The 20314-nt window shown below is 44.7% G+C and overlaps 1 protein-coding gene across 1 annotated transcript in view; it reads left to right on the top strand.

Annotated features, from left to right (window-relative positions):
- The window catches only part of LOC128719424 (uncharacterized), a 51157-nt gene extending 41840 nt beyond the window's left edge, over nucleotides 1–9317 (top strand). Inside the window, exons 3-7 of the mRNA XM_053813049.1 lie at nucleotides 5571–5769; nucleotides 5886–5971; nucleotides 6050–6179; nucleotides 6267–6392; nucleotides 6471–9317. Of these exons, the coding sequence (XP_053669024.1) occupies nucleotides 5571–5769; nucleotides 5886–5971; nucleotides 6050–6179; nucleotides 6267–6392; nucleotides 6471–9317 (3388 nt within the window). The remainder of the gene's footprint in view (nucleotides 1–5570; nucleotides 5770–5885; nucleotides 5972–6049; nucleotides 6180–6266; nucleotides 6393–6470) is intronic.
- The last annotated feature ends 10997 nt before the right edge of the window (nucleotides 9318–20314 follow it).

Genomic DNA, 20314 nt, shown 5'->3' with positions numbered 1-20314 from the left:
GACGGGCTGGTCTGCCATCAGCGTGCTGCAGGGAGGTTACGCGAACGGCGCGGGAGCACTGCATGATGCGATGTAATCCATCGCAAAACCGCATAACTTTGCCCTGCCAACTAACCGGTGCTTGTCGGCACTGCGATGGCCATAATACCATAGTCGCCCCCGAACCCGATGGCGTGGAAAAGAAATGCCTCATCGGGCGGAAAAGATGCTTCGATAGGGTGGGGAAGCAGCCTGACCAGCGGAAAATAAAGGCAATGGGAAGAAAAACCGGTTGACCGCCTTCGGCGTAATCGGCCAAGGAACACCAAGGAAACACCAAGAGGAAACGAGCTCGAGCCGGTCAGACTCGGACTGGATAGGGAAGGAAAATCTTCAAGCAAAAAGCTTTCATTGGCCGCCGACCATGTTTCGCGGTCCATAAAGAAAGGACAACAACGCTTGGTTAGGTTTGGTTCACTGGTTATATGCTTGAATGAAGCACAAACATGACAAAAAGGCGAATTGCGTATTTTCGGCCAGAAACATTTCGCGGGACCCACTTCCGGGAGACCGTGACCAACAAACGGTACGACGGCGAGCCTTCTGACCCAATTTGTGTCATTTTCATCGCGTCATTTCCCCCTAATGAGAGGGATTTTAAGCGCGCTCGCGCTCAAAAAAAAGCAAATGGCAAACAATAACAAAAGCTTAAGTAGCAAAAAAATGCCAACATTAACACATATCGTTGTTGCATACCGGCCAGGTTTGCCGATGCGTCACCGGCCCCCAAAAAACAAGGGCAGCATCACGATGGTTTCTTTGGCTCCTTTTTACCATTGCCGTTTCGGTAGTCTTTCTTAAAAGGCACAGCCAAAAAAAAAGCCTCCGACCGACATAAGAGCCAACGAACGATATGTCGAAATAGTTCCACCTTCTCTTTATCTCGCTACATCTCTCCTTCCCGCCATCATCACGGCGTGGGCACAGAAGAAATGCACTCTAATTATCTCATCAACACCTGCGCTCGAATGATGCTGCGTTGATGCGCCATGCAGGGAGGATCGTCAGCATCAGGCGGGGGCTCGCTCGATCTGGGCCAACCGACACAACTGACCGAAAATCCCAGCCGGCTGGGTGGTCAACTGAGGTGTAGGGAACGGGTGGCCGAAGAAAATGGGAAGAAAAGATAGAAAGTCGAATGTGCCAGAGGTGCCTTCCGAGAGGTGCGCTGTGTGGGCCGAAATGTACTTATTATGCTACGCGATGTGCTAATGTAACTGATTGCTCGTATGTAGCCGAAGGGTTGGAAGGAACCTCAATAATATGTTAGGATGCTGTATAATGGTCCATATCATGGCTCTCAAACGTCGGACGATAATTTACACTGTTGACACATGAGCATTATGGACTCGTGTGGGCTTTTGCATTTGTCTTTCCTTGCGTGAGAGCTTTCAACTGGAATGGGGAAGATTTCTAGCCATGTATTGGTATAAGTTGAGCAAACTTCCAAATTCGTGAAGCCTCATAACAGGGCTTCAGAATCATTAATTAATTCATCATTAACTCAAACCTCAATTCAGATATGAGATTTAGATAAATCTAATTCAACTTCGCCCAGTACGAGTTTAAGATCTATTGATTAAGAATCATGAACGTCAGGAATTTTGTTACACTTGATTTTCTCTTCTTTTGTGTCACAACAACTTCAAGGGCTCGCCATATAAGGCTTTCTTTTACATTATTTACTTGTAGCTGGATACTTACTCATGTGTACGAGGGAATAATCCGGTTGGGTTTTTTATCGGATATGATATACTTGATCAAGCGCAATAATAGTTCTAACTTCATTTTCGTACCAACTACGTCAAACAGTTCTCTAATAAGTATTAAAAGTTTCGCAATTTTAAACATTTTGAAACAACTATGAATTATCGCGTAAACGAGTGTATATTTGCTTTATGTATTAATCCTACCCATTGATTGTTTCCTATTGATCACAAATGATCTTTTACTGGATCATCTTCCCTAGTGTTGCCAATAATTGTTATTTCCCATACCTCAAGCTCAAATAACTTAATTGTATCAATTATCACCAACGCACAATCCACTCCGTCCAATTACTGTTTCCCACACGTCCGGTCGTTTGGATGGAAATGTTAGAACTTGGTCTCGTCATGTTGCTTTCTTGCACAATCCTACCTACAGCACTGGACACTTGAGGTGAACAGAAAACACGTGGCGTACAAGCACTTGTGTCCAGCGTAAACGCAGTGTGTGGCGCGAAATATGTTCTGAGAGCGTTCAACAGGCTCTCGAGGCACGTTTCTCGAGGGCGCACTCGTAGCGCTGTACCGCCACCAATTACCAAAACAAAGTTTCGATGCTTCCGCGTGTAAGCGGTGGAAATTGGAGAATGGTGTAAATTGCCACTACCGCATTACCTAGATTTTCGCTAGAATCGTGCATTGCCTAGACGGATTATTCTCCTTTTCTTCCGCATGCGGAAGAATACCGTATAGCGGGAGGCGGGAGGCAAGTTTTGGCCAAAGGTAAGTAAGGCGTGGGCAAGGAAACACTTGTCGGTAAGCTTCAGAGACTAATGCTAATCGTGTAGGCCGGCAGCAATCTTCGTGATGGGGAAGTGTTGGATGTAAATACTTATGTACACAGCAAACCAACTATTGGCCAATGAATTCGTAAATACTTTAACTGTGATGGGGATTTTTTTTCGTTCGAAAACAAAACTGCTTTAAACGATCGCTAGTGCTCATCTAAAATTCTAATGTTAGGAAAGAAAAGCGGCGTATCAAACATACCGCATAATCAGAGATTTCCAGTTTTCACAAGAAAAAAAAAAACAAAACAAAAGCGAAAGCGGCACTCGGTTAGCACATTTCCACCGATGGCAATTGTGAATCATGTCACGAAGTCACGAACATGACCAGTTTTCCTACCGAAAGCCGAAGACCCTATCGACTTGCGGGTGCGGAAAAATGGTCGTCGCTGGCACCAAGATGTTGCGATTTCCGCAGATGTTTCGGAAAATAAAACCAGTTTGCCTTGTGCGCACGTACGTATGGCGTAGACCGACCGACCGTTTTCCGGGGTTGTTCCGGATTGTGTGCCCTGTGTGTGTGTGTGTGTGTCTTTGCAAACATTCACAGACGATCAGGAAGTGTGCGCTGTGCTCCAGTGATGGATGGACTTGGGCAGCAGCATCAGGTATGATTGCCACGAAGCTCTAATGTGGTGCAGTGTGCACGAAGCACCTCATATTTGGAATTGCGGAAGCAGCTGTGACGTGTTTATTCAATCACGGTATCACATGTGCTAGCCCGATGCAGTAACTGGGAGCTGCAAAACAAGTTATTACCGATCTTTTGCTACTGACCTGCTGTTGGAACGGGTGTGCCGTTACAAATTTTACGAATATTGTTTCAAGAAGTGTTAAATTTTTTTGGGAACTTAGTTGAGAACTTGAATTGGAAGTTCCGACGAGGAAACATGGGCGATCTTTATGAAAAGGATCAAAGAGTCTGATCGCATGCTTCATCTGCCTCTACTTGAACATAATTTTTTAACGCGTATAGTTCCCAGCACGGTGAGAAAATGTGATCGAACACGATCAACGACTCATAAAGCTAACCGATCAGTGGCTTTGCGCTGGAGGGTGTCTTGCTGGCGCCATATTTCATCTCGACATGCGCGGAGGTTCCCTTGACCCAGATGAGGGGCGATACCATATTTGGGATGTTACTTTTTTCGGAATAAATTTGGCCTGCTTCCCTTCCTACCGGCATGGCAAGGGCTTCCGAAACGATGGGATCCCAGTACCCCACTGTCGAGGAAGTTCAACGACAACATAATTCGGTCATGACGGAATGTGTTAAAATATGCTACTTATACACTAGCGGACAGTGACGAAAAAAGGGTTGAGATTTTTTTTTCTCCCGCCCCGAAAACTCACGCTGACCTTCGCACCATCATGATCGCCACGACGTCTCACAGCTGGCGTATGTCCATTGTTATGTAGTTTAACTTAACTCTGACGAAGACCGTGTTTAGTTGGTGGTGCGCAAGGAAAAGAAGATGATATTTTTTGTGTCTTCGGGTAGCGTCGATGCCGAGGTGTGACTTCCGGCGGCGTAAATAGACCGGATGTTGTTTGCTTCTGGTGCTGTTGCTATTTGCTGAGAAAACTTTAATACTTCCCATATCAGAGCGGCAGGAAGATGACGTACGTGCAACGCTCCATTGTTTACGAACGATCAGCAGCATCAGCAGTGAGCGAAAGTCGGAAGCAGCTGACATTGCTATTGTTGTTAGACGAGCAACACAGGGAGCGTTGGCAGGGAAAATGTTCGACGGACGTTCGTTGACCGTTGGGACCGGCCGCTTCCCGACCGACTGGAGTACAAATTCGCACGGAGGTCAGCGGAGAATCCGTTAAGTAACACAGATTCTTTAAATTCCCAGCAAAGGGTTGAAATAGATCGGGTCTGCAACCGTCCGGCTAAACGGTCGGTGGTGTAAAACAGTGGGAAACATCTCGTCGAGAAGACGACGCGATTACGACTCGTCTGTCGATCGTTCTCTTGGTGTGGTGTTTATGGTACTCTACTGCAAATACCGCTAACATTGTTCAAAGTGGTTTCCGTTGCAGCAGAGGCACAGTGTCATAAAACGTACACCATAATGTTGTTCTTCGGGTTTCTTTGTAATACTATATTATATAAAGGTACCAATCCACCTCGATAGGAAAAAAATGGACATAATCTTTATTATGCGATTGAGAAACCATTGTAAAACCAAATGAAGGCACCAAAAACCTATCGTCAATAAAAAACGATGCGATTGTTTAAACATTAAGCCCGTTGCCCGTTCATCTCCTATAACGTCGTTAAAAATTTTCACTTTTCCGCAGTTTAGCAGAGTCGTGTTCGTTTTTTTGTTTTGCTTCCGAAACGACACCCTGATTAATGAAGTCCACAATTGACGGACGGGCGCTTTGGAGTGTTATGTAACCCGCGTACTGGTCAAACCTGACAAAAGGCGAGACCAACCAAATGTGCCCTGAAGGGATCGCGTGAGTACGGCTGTTTGGAAAATTCGCTTCATTTGTGCCGAAAATGATTGGTGGAAGGTTTTTTTTGATTTCTTCTTGTGTCTCCCGTTCGACGTATGGCGTAAGTGGCCCGAGATAATGCGGCTTTGTTCGTTATGGCGAATTCACCAAGAAAAACAATCAGATCACGCTGATCGAACCCATTTAATCAATAAGTGACGCGCGCTTAGTTCCGCTTCCGGCCGAACACTTTCTTTGCGTTTGCGATCAAGCGTTATAAAATGTTGATTTTTAATGTTTTATGTATGTTTCACCGATTCGGTTAACGAATAGTCCATATTTAAAGACTTTCTGTTTAGATTATTTGATTGGGCAATGCTATGTAAGCGTTCGGACAAGGTGTGATTAATTGCCAAATATATTACTGGGAGATTATCAAAATGTTTCATTAGATAATCCATATGTTAAGTGAGGTATGTCGTATGATCATGCTTCTAACCACACACATTCTTCTTCCCGTCATCAGGTTTATGGGCGTTTGCGTGCAGGAAGGACAGTTACACGCCCTCACAGAGTACATCGAGGACGGTTCGCTGGAGCAGCTGATCGCGAACAAGACACAGTACCTACCGGCGCTCTGGAAGATAAGAATCGCATTGGGGATAGCTCGTGGAATGCAGTACGTGCACGATGTCGGTATCTTTCATCGCGATCTCACAAGCAAGGTATGTTGTTTGTTGTCAATTCTCCACTGGTTGGCTAAATTGATTCTTTGATCGATCTGTAACGAAACTGGATATCAATCATGTTTCTTTCTGTTGTGTATATCTATACTTTGTAGAACGTGCTTGTGAAACGGTTACCGGATGGAATGTTCGATGCAGTGGTCGGAGATTTTGGGCTAGCAGCTAACATCCCCCGAAAGTGGTTGGTATCGTGGTAGTGACAGCAACGACAATTATTTCCAATAATCTCATTTAATGTCTACTGTTTTTATCCTTCCAGTGGTAAACCTCGCCTTGACACTGTTGGCTCACCGTACTGGATGAGTCCGGAGTGTCTCAAAGGACAGTGGTACGATCAAACCAGTGATGTATTCTCCTATGGAATAATCTTGTGTGAATTAATAGCTCGGGTAAATATTGTTCAATATCGTTGTAAAACAAAACATAAATTGCCCATCATCCTGCTAACGATTGAACTTCATTTCGCTGTCCCACAGATTGAGGCAGATCCGGACATCATGCCCAGAACTGATACGTTCGGTTTGGACTACATTGCTTTTGCTGATGTGTGTCCGAACGATACGCCACCAGCGTTTTTAAGACTGGCCTTCTACTGTTGTACTGTAAGTAAAGATGCCTTTAGCTTTTGAAGATCCATTACTAATAAGCCTAATGTTCGCTGTTCCTTCTTTGCCTTCCAGTATGATCCAAAGAGTCGACCAACGTTCACGGAGTGTGTAAAAAAGTGCACCTTGCTGTCGGATGTGTGCGAGGATAGCTACAACCATCTGCAGCAGCAGCAACAGGCACACTATCGCATGAACATAGCTAACGGAAGCGCGATCTCGAACGGTGTTGGTGTGAACGGGTTGAACGGTTCGACCAGCAGTAGTTCCGAACCGGTGCCGGCAGTGAGTGAAAACAGTTCGGCGGGCAGCAGCACATCTACTACACCGTCGGGCAGTGGCGAATATTCCCAAAACCCGCTGCACCATCGGCGTTCACTGTCGGAGAACGTGATCGTATTTCCACCGCACACGACGCCGAGTGATAAGGCGCGTTATCATATGTACCAGCGGGGCAACTCGGTAGTTCGGCCGGCCGAACCAGCAATTCCCGAAACGCCCACCTACTCAAACCAAACGCTCCGGAAGGTCGCGGAAACGATGCTGCTCAAGGATTCGCAGTACAAACCGCGCGCGAAAACGGAACAGGGTGCCGGTACGAAAGCGAACCCGTTCAGTGCGCTGTCGCAGTTGAAGGGCGTCAAAAAGATACTCGGACCCAAGCCAGCCGTTACGACGTACAGTTCGGGTGATTTGTTTAGTTCCTGCTTCGAAATATCGGCCCCATACTTTCGGGCCTGGAACTCGGTGCAAAACCAGATCGTGCGCAATGCGCGCGATGGTCGAAGCTGCGTTGGTTTGGCAAGCTCGAGCGGTTCCAGCTTGGGCGGTGGCAATGGCGAGGGTCAACCGAAAAGTTTGCCCAACTCGCCCACCTCACCGCGCAAGGAGTATGGCGAGGAGGACGACGAACACACGGCCGGTGGTGCGTTAGCGAACGAGTACCGCAAAGTGTCGCTCGGAAACGTGCGAAAGTATCGAGCCAGCTTCACCGAACTCTCTAGTCATCCACTGTACAAGAGTGGCCAAATTGAGACTGAAGTAGCGAGTAACAGCGCGGTGCCGTCGGCGAAGACGGCGAACGCAATGAACGGTATCGGTGCTGCGGCGTCCGCAAATACGGTCAATTTAACAACTGGCAAGAAAATGTCCAACGGTAGTGTTAAACCCATAATGCCTTCCATCGTATCGGAGGATCCGGCAGATGAGGAATTGGAACTGAATGAGGAGGAGTCTAATGTAGCTGGTAAAAGTATGAAAGCCCCTGGCAGCAGCACTGGTGGCAATTTGGTTCATTTGTGTGGCAGTAACAACGGGGACAGTGGCACGGAAGAAGGTCAGGATGGTGCAAGCTGTGATGGAGAGTCAACCCAGCTGGAGGATGAAGAAGAGGAGGAGGAGGAGGAGGAGGTTGTGGTTGTTAGGCAGAAACATGATGTCGAGCAGCGAAATGGTGAAGATAGACTACTAAACGCCACTGCTGGTACAACCATCAACAGTGAACCGAGTACGATAGATCCCAGCGGGAAGGATGTTTGTCCGGAAGGAGAAGGAGTGTTGGAGACGCCACGTATTCTCACCAGGCGAGGATCTACCGAAAGTGGATTTTTCTCTTGTCTCAATGAAGACTTTGGAACGTACAAATCTTCTCCCTGCTGCTGCTTGGAGCAGATAGCGCACTTCGAATCGACCGACCGATTGTCCATGTGTCGTTGCATATACGCCGGAGCTACGACGCTTCCCAGTGGAGGACCTGGTACAGCATCGAGCGGAACGCCTGCCGACGGCTTGACAGGTCTGATGTCCAACCAGACGTTGAACGATAGCTCAAGCATACTGTTCTTCGACGACAGCTCGACCACGGTCAGTTCCCTGAGAAGCATGGACGATTTGGAGCTGTCGGATTCAATACGCAAACGTTTCAACCATCACCATCACCTGCATCATTTACATCCGGTGCATCATCAGCTGCACAGCCGGCACCATCACGTACTGAGCAACGTAGACATCGATGCACGTTCGATAGATATGGGTTTGATTAATCGTTTAGCGCTTGATTCGGAAATTAGCAGCATGATCCAGAAGAACCAGTTCACGAATCAGCTGCTGTACTGTAAAAACCGTTCGTCATCGATTTTCACCGATAGCTCGGACGATATCAGCAGCCTGGCCGGTTCGGACTCGCTGCTGTGGGATGATCGTTCATGCACGAACATGCCCAACACACGCTCGGCCCAGATCGCCAAGATCGTCGAGTACTTCGAGCGTAAGGGGCAAACCTTTAAACCATTCACTGTACCTGATTCGCTTCAGCTGGGCGCGTCCGCCTCCGGGAGTCACTGCGGTGGTGCGGGCAGCTCGGTACATCTGCAGCATCATCATCACCATCACCATCATTACCATCGTCCTAGTGCGGCCTATTCGACGGGAACGACTACACCATCCTGTATCGCGTTGAGCGCTACGGTAACGAACGGTGCCACAGCAACGGCATCGGCAAACACACCAACAGCAACACCAAACGGAACAGTTAGCGATAGTGGGCGAACTCATGCGGGCACCTCAACGGTGATCACTGCTGCCGCTGCGAACACAAAACTATCACAGGCCGAACTGAAGCAGCGCTTCGAATATGAAGCTTTCTGTTTGGAGCTGGAACGCAAGCAGCAAGCTTCTGGAGCTGTTGCAAACGCTCCCCAAATTCGGTTAAACAACATCTGCGAGGGAAACGTTCGCTCGAAGTTGCAGCTGTTCGATAAGCTAAAACAGCAGAGCAGCAGTGTGGCCGCAACGGTCGCCACGGCTAATGGAGTCCCACTGACGAGCAGCATCAGCAACAGCAGTGTCAGCAGTGCCGGTAGCAGTAATAATTGTACCGCTTCCGGCAGCAACATGAACGGGTTAACCATAATAGATAAGTAGAGAAAAGGGATACGGAACGGTGGTCGTTGGCAGCCGTTGGTAAATAGCAATTAGGCAAGCAGATTAGCTCTAACAAAGTGGTATTGCAAAGTAGTAATAACAGTAGTACTATGGAACTACTTACCTACGTAACATGCGTTCAAAAAAGACGGTTAGATAAAATTAGCAGCTAGAAAAAAACGATATGTTGTTATGTACGTTTCTCCGTCCTAACCGTCAGTGACGAGGTAAAACAAAAGCATATAAATTCATCAAACACAGATCGAAATGCAAACAAATGCGCCAAACAATTCTAACGTAGAACCTGATTGGATGTGTCAAACAAAAACCCGTATTGTTGAAGCGAAGAGAGCATGTAGTAAAGGTTATATATATATATATTTCAATTTTGCACCGCGCCATCGGGCCACACTTGCCTTCCGGGCATCCCTCCCTGTGCAATAGCCAATTATGAGCAATAGCTAATTAACGTGTAATAGAGCCTGGATCGGGAGAAGTCCAAGGACGCTGTAGTCGTTATTGTCGTAGGTGCAAATACGATCCCACAGTGTCGGCACAACGGGCTTCATGCTGCCGGTGCCACTCCTTCTCCAAGATGCAAAACTTCCATCTTCTAACATACCGTCAGTGGTGAACAAAGTGCCCCTAAGGTAATGGAGGAAGTAATCAAGAAAGCGTTGAACGATCTAGTTCCGGTATGTAGCAGAACTACATGAAGTAATCATTTTGCCAAACATACTATCTATAGAAGAGGCGTTTAACGTACAACCTTAACAGCAAACACATACTTAAACAGACAAAGACACAATCCGTTAACGAAACAGCGAAACATAGGGCAACTATAATGCGGGATGCGTGAAGGATGTACCCCAGGATCTAGTAGCAAAGTCTGAAAGGCCAATGTCTGAAAGAGTGAATCAATTCGTAAACTTTTTGACGTCCATTTTTTAACAAAAGCAATTAATCATTATTGTAGTACACAGAACGTGTAGGGGAAAACCCCACACAATGTACATGGAGCGAAGTAGAAAAGACATAAGAATCAGATGTGGTCGAAGCTGAAGGTTGTAAAAGGTGACGATACACGACTTGTACATTGTGAGATGTTGTAAAGGTCGTTGATTTTGTTTTTCTTTTTCGGATATCTCCTGATGAAAGGACTGAATGATAGGATGTAGCAACAACACAGCTGTGCAGAAGAAATAATGCCAAAAAATGCGATCTACACACATTTGTACCGTGGTACGAAAGGGCCCGTCTGTTCCTCCCATTCTCCATTGTATGCGTTTACTAACACTACACACACACACGCATAACCACCTACGACTATCAGTTTTCGTTAGTAGCCATGGGCATACTTAGGTCTTCCTTATTCAGTATAGGTGCTTCGGTGTTGTTGCAATTTCCACAACGCACACTAACGAAAGCGATAGGCGATTTTACGCAAACAAGTTGAAGAGACACACAGTATCGTATCGGGAAGTATCTATTTTATCATATCGTACGCCACTAATCCATTTGCTACCTCCAAAGCAACCTTTTGCTGCTAGTTCTCTTATTCTCCAGCATTGCGAAGGCGAAACCTTCGCCAACCAATATCGTACAAGTATTCTTTTCCTTCTTTTATTTCCTTTTACCAGCTAGTAAAGATGGGCATGTTTGCAATATACTGATTTAGCTACGTATAGTTGTATAGGGATTAGTTTTGTTACAAGTACAATAAGTTAGTGTTAATTAGTTTGCAGAATACACCGTGTTTATAAATAGTACGCAGTGAACGTGCTGTGCGTATGCTGTAGGGTGTTCGCGCCCTCTGGTACAGTGCAGTGCCACTGTTTTAGTGGGCATTTGTTCTGACTGGTTTTTTTACTTATGGCAGAACATATTGTGCCACGGTTCCGGGATGAGATTATTTATTGCTACCCTTCTGTCACACTAGTATACCTCTATGCCACTACAAAGTGATTACACTTTTTCCTTGCGTTAAAGCGCATGCGCGCTTTCTTGACTAGCAACTGTGCAAATTAATGCATCTTACGCCCCCGTATTCTTTAATGCGTTGGTTTAATCATGCTTAGGGTTTGTTTACTGTGTGTATGTGCTGTGTAAATAGTTCAGTTAGAAAGTGTACGTGCGCCCCATTACAGTGCGTACTAAGTTTTAAACCACACAAACAACCCCTTTACAATCATCAGGAAAGTCAGCAAGTATTACCGTACATTATATTTATCACCGCAGCGTGTCGTTCGGTGCCGTTTGTAACAGAAGAAACTCAAACACAAACCCCACACGGACGAGCGAATTCAGTTTCTCGATCCTTTTAACCTGTTGCATGGAACGATTTGCGTCGAGTTGCTGCACACCTAGTGAACTAATTCGTGTTGGTTTGAAAAACGTGTCCGTGCGGTCTTCAAATTTTGATCCATCCAGACAACAAAAACAAACCGTGCGTAGGTATATATTCATACTGCATAGAAGCGGTGTCACACCGTAGTACAACACGCTGTTCGTTTATATAAAAGAGCAAACTGTTATTTGACGTTTCTTAGGTACCCTTACCAGGACAGGTTTAACTCTAGTAAATGTAAAACACAGATATAATGTTTTCTTCTTCTACCACCTGAAAGGAGGTCACGTATGCAGGGGTTAGGCAAGGAACGGAGGTAGATGTGTTTGAAACGAACTGTGCAAAACCGGCCAGGAGCAAAATTTGTCACAAAGCGTTATACACAACTGTGTTGCAATATTGGGTGCAAAGTGAAGGAAAGTTTCCTGCACCCCTACCGAACCTCGTTCCAAATGTATCGCTTGTATATAGAACTATACATATATAAATTTATTATATATTTGAACGTAATTATTAACGTACCAATTGAAAAGGGGCGGGCAACGAGTACACAACAAAACAATTAGAACCAACCATTGGTGCAGGTGTCGACCTGCCGATAAAGCCACCTTATTGGTAACAAAATCAAACGAAATAGGAAAAAGCAGCGCGACAGACAGTCCGTGATGGAAATCATTCAATTTTTCGATGTTCAAAACGTTGAACAAGGGTTGCAAACTGTGTCAAATGGAAAAAAATGAACAGAATGTTAATAAACATTAGTGAAAAAAAAACAAACAAACAAACAGTTAAACAGGTGTGTTTTATTATTATTTTTCATAAGCGGTGGATTGGTGGATGACTTAGTGGATTTATATACGAGATGATGAAATGACAGCATGGTTTTGAAAATGGGTACAAATTTTACATGAGAAAAAACAATTTACAACATACAAAATAAACCACTTGGAGTTTCGCGATGCCAGAGCCTTCGCCGATGGAGGGAAGAACTTATCACTGTCGCTTGTTACGCGAAAGATTTATTCGAAGCATAAGCGATGAACTTTGAAAGAAAGATTGCAAACACCATCAAAACACAGTGAGCATCTTTAAAAAACTTGGAGTGTTTTCATTCCATTGTTGGGCGGTTAAAGGATCATAAATATCACTTACCTCAAAGTGCGAAAATTAGAGAGCAAAGTGCAAACTTTAAATGTTTTACATAACTAGCTTTGGAACATTAGTATCCGCCACCGTACGAAGATCGGAGCATTGATTAAGTTTAAAACTTCATGAAGTTTTCCACAAACAGTGTATGTTACTTATGTTACAGGGCTTGGTGAAATATTTTCGAGCAAATAAATTTCTTTCTGTTTTACTAGGTAATATGTTACTGCTATATTTTATGTCATATGCATCACGTTATGTACATCTGACATTCGCTCTTTAGTCATAAACTTTAAATTTTCTAGTTTTTACAGATTTAAAATCGGGCATTAAAGTACTTATCTTAAGTGCCCTCTATCACAATATTTTCTCATTTTTGGGTGCCAAATTTTTGAAGTAAGGTTGTTTGGATTATTCCATAATTTATTTTAACATTTTCTTGAAATAATATACATTTCAGTAAAAAATACAGCCACCCCAAATCATGGTTTTCTCTTAAAGAAAAATAATCACAAGCATGAAATCATTTTTATTGAGCTTATGGAGATTGTAAAAATCACCATAAAACACAAAAAAGTTTTGCCTTCCGCACTGGTAACGCTTTGCACCACGTGTTTGGCGTTAGTGTGTCATGGCTAATACGTTATACCCGTAACGCTACGAACAGCTGAAGGTAAATCGAGCAATATTCGAGTTGTTTCTTTGCGTGTGGTTCAAATAATGCGCGTTTTTATATAAAATCGACGTTAAAAATATGTTTAGTTACATACTGACAGACATACATACATACTGATATTTGTTTGCCTTGTTTAATCACAACCATTGGTTTGTAATATGACGGTATAATGGAATATAAACGTTAAAATTAAAACAAAAATATTAACCTCTTCACGTGCAATAATACCAACTGTTGTCATAAAGTTTAGATAGTGATTAAAAGTACTTTTTAAGTAAAAACCCAATAAAAAGCTTGCTTTGTTCGACACCCTTGACTACGGTAGCACATGTAAACAAAACCTCCCCTGCTGCTGCTTGACTTGATGCTGCACGAAGCCAGCAAGCGCAAACAGACATACCACGGACAGGAAGGAGAAGGAGAAATGGATCATACAGAATAGAAAGTTTCAACGCACGGGTTCGCGCCATTCGTTGATGATCCGCCGTCCGGTGCGGTCGTTTTGTCGTAAAGCAGTGCTCGTCGCTAACAAGCAGTGGCACAGCACGGTGTTGTGCTGAAGCCCCAAGCGTGTATACGTGTCTGGAAGTGTTCCATCGCCACAGAACAACGTGCAGAAGATGAAATCTAACCGCTGATCTTCCAGCCAGAAAGCAACACACACACACACACACGGGAAACCAAACGAATCGAAGTGTGCTACAGGTGAAAACCACGCGCCACCAGAGCCGAAGAAAAATAGTTGAAGCAGTTCGGGTGAAATTCCACTGTGCGCGTGTTTGCGGCCGTGCGTTGTGTATGCGAAAGTGCGTATTTGTGAGTGTTTCCGTTTTAGCCGTCCGTGTGTCCCCGGCCAAGGGGAGAGTTTGGTGCAGTGGTGGAGGGATTTGTGACAGGGCTGCGGCGTACGCGAACGGAAGTGAAGTGGGTCACGGGCAGGAAGCGTGTGTGCAAAAGGATAACGTCCCACCCGATTCGTGCCATTCTAGGCGTGCAGCCAGTGTGCGCGTCATGAATGTTTGAGAAAGTGGAAAACTCAACGCTATTCTTTCTCGATCCCGGGTGCGCAGTGGAGTGTGATCAGCAACGACCCTAGACGATTGTCCCGTGTTTTGGGATACGAGTGTAGCATAAGGAGCGGTACCATTCCGGCGGTTCCACTGTACCATCATCCATCGCGTTACAAGGTAGGTTCGTTTTCCTTCCGGCCGTTCCGGACAATGTGTGTGTGTGTGGACTGTCCACTGTCTCGCGCAAAGGTTGGAAAGCGGCCGACAAACGGCACGGCTGGTTGAATGTAGGTTAAAGCCGAAAATCGTCCAGCCGGCCGTATGTGTCGTGCCCTCTGCGCTCGTATGACCGATCGGCCGCGGTTCGTTGCGTACAGCGTGCCGTCTTGCCGTACTTCGCCGATACCCTTGCGCTGGCGCTGGTCACTTTCTCGGTCACCGGCTGGAGCCGAGCTTGAACAAGTGTGAGCACCTGCGAGCGGAGTGTGAGCCACGTTTGCCGATGTGAATGTTTGTGTGAGAAGGAGAGTCCGGTGTACGGTGGCACTTTCTCCCCATTCCAATCGGATGAATAACACAGGCACGGAATATGCATGCATGTGCAGTGACATTCAGTTCCAAGCTATCCTGAGTCCCAGAATATCGGGTGCCCCGAAGCCGAAGACACCCTTAATCGTGCATTAAAAAAGTGATCCCGTTCGTAGGAGGATAATGGTTACATAAATCGGACCAACCGTGGCCATTCGTGGTTGGTTTCCCCATTGGAAGCGTTGAGTCATAAGCCTCGCAGAGGTGTACGAATTTCCACCCGTCATTGCAAAACCACGCATTCGTTGACGGTTTGCTGGCCAAGCGTAAGCCGGACACGGATGTTTGTAACGGATATGCGTCACGGTTCGGTCGATGTGCAGAAAACAGGCGCAGGCTGCTCGCGCAAATGTGGGTCACACCTTCTGCGCAAGCGTCGATCGCACCGAAACGGGTTTGGCATGGTGCGGCATCGTCCACTGCGATACCGGGCACTACCCTGTGCGGTTGTACTACGCGCTCAAGCACGTGTGTGAGTGTACGCAGCCACACACACACGTTTGCCACAAATTCGACCAAAACCCGGGGCGGGATGCTGCTCTCCCGAACCTTGCGGTGAAGGTTTTTGATAACATAAACACATAATCTGCATCCCACTTCCATTTGGATGGGAGATGGGAAAGATAGCTTACAAAAATAAAAACTATGACCACGATGTGATCGCTGGTAGATTTAATTAACGCACAGTATCATCATATGCCACAGCTACCGACGCTGGTGTATCTAGTGGCAGAAAGGGGATGCTTGATGGTAGCACATCATATGTAATGTGCACCTTGGTGCGCATGTTAACCAATGGGTTTTGCGGTTCCAGAAAGCTGGATACCGATGGAAAGTCACACATACACACACACACACACGCGCACATACATACACAACTGATTAATGCTTATCTAGGCGGCTTTCTTTAGCGCTTGATGAAAGACGGTGGCAAATTGGCAAACCCCCTCCCAGGGAACGGTATATTTTGATATACGCCGATGGGATATGTGATTTTAGGCCTTATTTGTTAGTCTAATCATATGAAGCTATTTTGGACGTACGAGATAGTAATCCGGGGCAGTATCTTTTTGCGATAAAAAAAGGCAACTGCGACGTATGTGATATATGTGGATATAGCGAAAAAAATGCTTTAAAATGCACCTGTTCCTGTTAAGCAGCAGTTCAAGACAAGGATCATAAAGCATCGTTACGAAAAGATGGCCAACGGGCTTATAACCAAAAGATAACAAATGTCATTCACAGTGATTTAAGATCAGGTTCTATAAGGAGAAGGTATTAAATTGTGCCTAGTGCCTGATTATATTTATTTTATTGTTCTAAGTGAGCTAATTAAAGATATTAGCTTAACTTTGAACTCTTTTATTATACGATAAGAGCCTATTTAATATTTGGGATGCATGTTTTAAATACGTTTTTGTGTTTTTACATTGAAGACAATTTATTTTTAACATGAACTTTGAATATATCTGCCAATTAAGCTACATAAATAAACAACAAGAATACTACATTTATCTAAGCATTTATCTGAGATTAAACTGAAAACACCACAAGTTTTGCTAACATAATAGGAAAGGATCCGCTGAGCGTTAGAGGTTTAGCCGAGAAGGTGATGAAATCGGGTTTAGGATTCTGGTAGGGACTATAAAAGAATTCTCGAACGATGGATAAGATTGTCCATTTCCCGTAGGAGCGGTGCAACTTGCTTCTTATTCTTTATTGGCACAACCCCCGAAAGAGGTCTAGGCCTGCCATTTTTGGTTTTCTGTGTCTTTATTTACCCGTAGCTGAATAGTCCTGCGTATGGGGGATTGGTCCGGTTGGGATGTCATGTTCAAATGCTCGTGAAATAAAATCAATCGTAATATTATTAAAAACATCTTAAAATCAGTTTAAACATTGGAACAATTAGACCCTTATTTTAAGATATCGATTTACTGTAAACATACTTAATCATTATTTACTAAAATAACATTTGTTTGTTAAAATAGATGAACAAATTACAAATAAAACTGGAGGTATTAATCTTTTTCTTTAAAATTAAAGCCATTTATAAGCAGCTAGCTATTAATTGAGAATAAAACAATTCGAAGCATGCAACCCCTAATCAAATCTTAGTAATAATCAGTATCTTAGATAATTGAGCTTGGATCTTAAATCTGGCCGATCTACAGCTAGTGTATGAAACACAAGTAGTGATGTTAAATGGCTTGTCGACACAAATGTACGATCCTCAATTATAATAGATCATACGGAATCTCACCACACTTACCATTGCTAATCATACACAGCTTGACCCGATACATCCGGATTGTTCTTCGTCTTGACCACAGTACTCAACACCGTGCGTCATGGATTTGTCAATGCAGAAAGAAAGTAACGATAAGATAAGACGACTAGCAACAGACACACAAAAAACCCATACTTAATAACTTTCACCGGAAGAACAATAATACAGCGGTGGTAAAATAAATGACATCATCGAACGCTGCGGATACGAACGAATGCTTTGCGCGGCTTTCGTCCGCTTACGAGTGCAATGAATAATGACATCTCTTTGCGGGTCCTTGCAATGCAAACGCTACGCGGAAGTGATTGCGATGGGATAGAAGGGGTTTGCAATCGTGTGCGGATGGACACTTTATGATAGTGTTTAGGGTGGATAGGTGGAATTCCAAAACATTCGCTTCAGATAATGAGGTACTTCATTTATTTAAACAACTTCCTGGTTCCCGGCCGTAAACACGATACAAAACATTCACACTTGACAAAACGAGCATTGTTTATGGCTTGTTTTGGTTCTCAATTCCATCGGTTGTGAGTGAAGGAACGCCTGGAATTTACCAACAAGGGAATACAGATGCGATCGCTAGATCATCATTGATCGGTCCCATTTGCGATCCAGGGAGGATTGAGTGAGTCACTGAAAAATGGACAGTTTTGGGTAGGGGCGTACGAACGGCAACAATTGGTAAGGTGTGTTGAAAATGAATCAGCACCATTAACCCCAATTTCACCTCAACCACAGCTCGTTTTGGTTTGTGAAGGTGCGCGTCCGGTGTACCGTGCATTGGAGGGTACTGGGTACTGCCGAAGATCGAACAGCGTATCTGGCAACCGTACGCGTCCGATCGCTGTCCCCAACAGGGAAGCGGTATGTCCAACCCATGCGACACATGCCACGGCATTCCCCGGCACAGAAGCGTTTTCCATTCCGCACTGGCAAAACAAAATAAACCACCGAAATTGTCACTTTCGCTTCCGCTTCGAGGCGCTTCCTTTCGGTGTGGCGCTGGGGCCAACCAAGGCGCATAAGCGGTTGTACGACAACGGGCAGAAAGAAATGAACATTTTTGGACACGCGCGCCTCCGGGAGTGAGAGATGAATAATCAATTTTGCATTCCAATTCCCCCACCCCACCCCGTTCAACAGAGGAGACCGTCTTGGGGTGGTGGTGCTTTTGCAAATCCGTTTCGAATTTCGAAACCCATAAACGACCGGGCACCATGGTACAGGGTGGAAGTTACGCTCGCACAAAAGGGGGATGGGTAGGCCCACACGAAAGTACCACTTTCACGCCCGGAACGAGGGCCAACTGTCAAACTTTCGCCAAGGTGTCCGCACCCCCTTGGCACTCCACCGAGCCCCCAGTGAACCGTGGACGGAAAATTGTCTTCCAAAGCTCGGGAAGTTTGTTTCCCGCGGAAGCTGCCGTCCGTGTTGGTGTCGTTTCTCAGCTTCGACCTTTTGCCTTGGCGTGGGTTGAAACAAAAGGTGCATTTTTTTTCTTCTCCACGAACCACACACCAGCCCCCGAACGCGACTAACCTTTTGTTTTCATCTAGCCGTGTTCTGCAGCATCATCGTTGACGCGATCGTTCGCGTACCCTTGGCAGCCAAAAAATGGCAGCCCGCCTTGTCGGTGACGGGCATGCGGAAAAACGGCTTCCTTTGCATCACCCGCCGCTCATCGTTGCGCCGTCCCGGAACCCATGCTGCCCGTCCATGTTGTCACGTTGGAGGGAAAACTTTCATTTATTTTAATCAGTGTTCACCATTGTCTTGACAGTGGTGGTATTTATCTCTCTCTCACTCTCTTACTCGGTGTCTTACATGCTCGGCTTCTAATAGAGACACGATCATCTTCTATGCCGATCTTGAAAGATCATACTGCGGGACCCTGGGAACAGTTTCCCTTTCCGTTGCAGAGATCGCGTTTTTTCCTTCTTCTCCATCATCTCTCTTGCGGTACAATTTTTCTCATACACTAGCAGATGGTGGTACTCCTCCGTTGCTTTCATCTCGCCTCATGGCGCACCACCAGAACGGAAGGTGAAGGTCGGTGCAATTTAATCGATTTTCCGTCTCCGCTGTGCAAATCCGGGTGAGAGTGATGAGCGTGAAGGCGGGAAAAGCTCAATTAGTGGCTTTCAACGGCGGAGCGATAACGACATGGCCACAGAGAATGGGATGAAACGAGCTGTATTGGGCTGCATGGGTTTTGGCAATGAGTGAATTCCCAGCTGTCGGTCCGGTATAGTTGGCAGGCAGATTTGTTTTCCTCATTGGAAGTAATCATTAGTGGTGATAAATAATAGCCTTGAAGTTTTCTTCGGATAAATAAAAATAATCGTTTAGTTAGCGTAATGATTAATTGGTTCTTTCTACTTTTTTTTATTGTTTTTATGACCTTCTATGGTATTCTTTTTTGGGGATTTTTTATATATGTTTATATTTTCGAACAATATTTATCCAAAAAATTTATTTTAAAATTATTTTTAATATTCTAATTTGATTATCTGCCGACATAGATTTTATTTCACGAGGTTAAACTTGCAATAATAACATTTTGGAATATTGAACATTGCTCATTATATTTTTATACATTATACTTTATTTATTTACAATCTACTACACCATAATCTAATCAAGTAACCCAATTAAATTATTCTGATTTTGTTTGAAAATGTTATTGAAATATACCTAATTCTTAATAACATCATGTGTTAAAATGATTTAAATAAATTTAATTTTAATTTGATTGGTTTTTACTATGACAAATTAACCATAAGAAGAAATACTCCACAAGTATGTCTTAATATAACTTGGAACCATTTATCCATCATATGCAATTGTCACTGGTTGAACACATTGTTCGTCTGATTAGTGCTGATGGAATCCGTTCTGCTCTCATAATTTCGGCGCCTTACGCTTCACAGTCCACATCGG

This window comes from Anopheles marshallii, chromosome 2 (assembly GCF_943734725.1).
Source record: "Anopheles marshallii chromosome 2, idAnoMarsDA_429_01, whole genome shotgun sequence".
NCBI classification, from domain to species: domain Eukaryota; kingdom Metazoa; phylum Arthropoda; class Insecta; order Diptera; family Culicidae; genus Anopheles; species Anopheles marshallii.
This window is presented reverse-complemented; position numbering and strand designations above follow the sequence as displayed.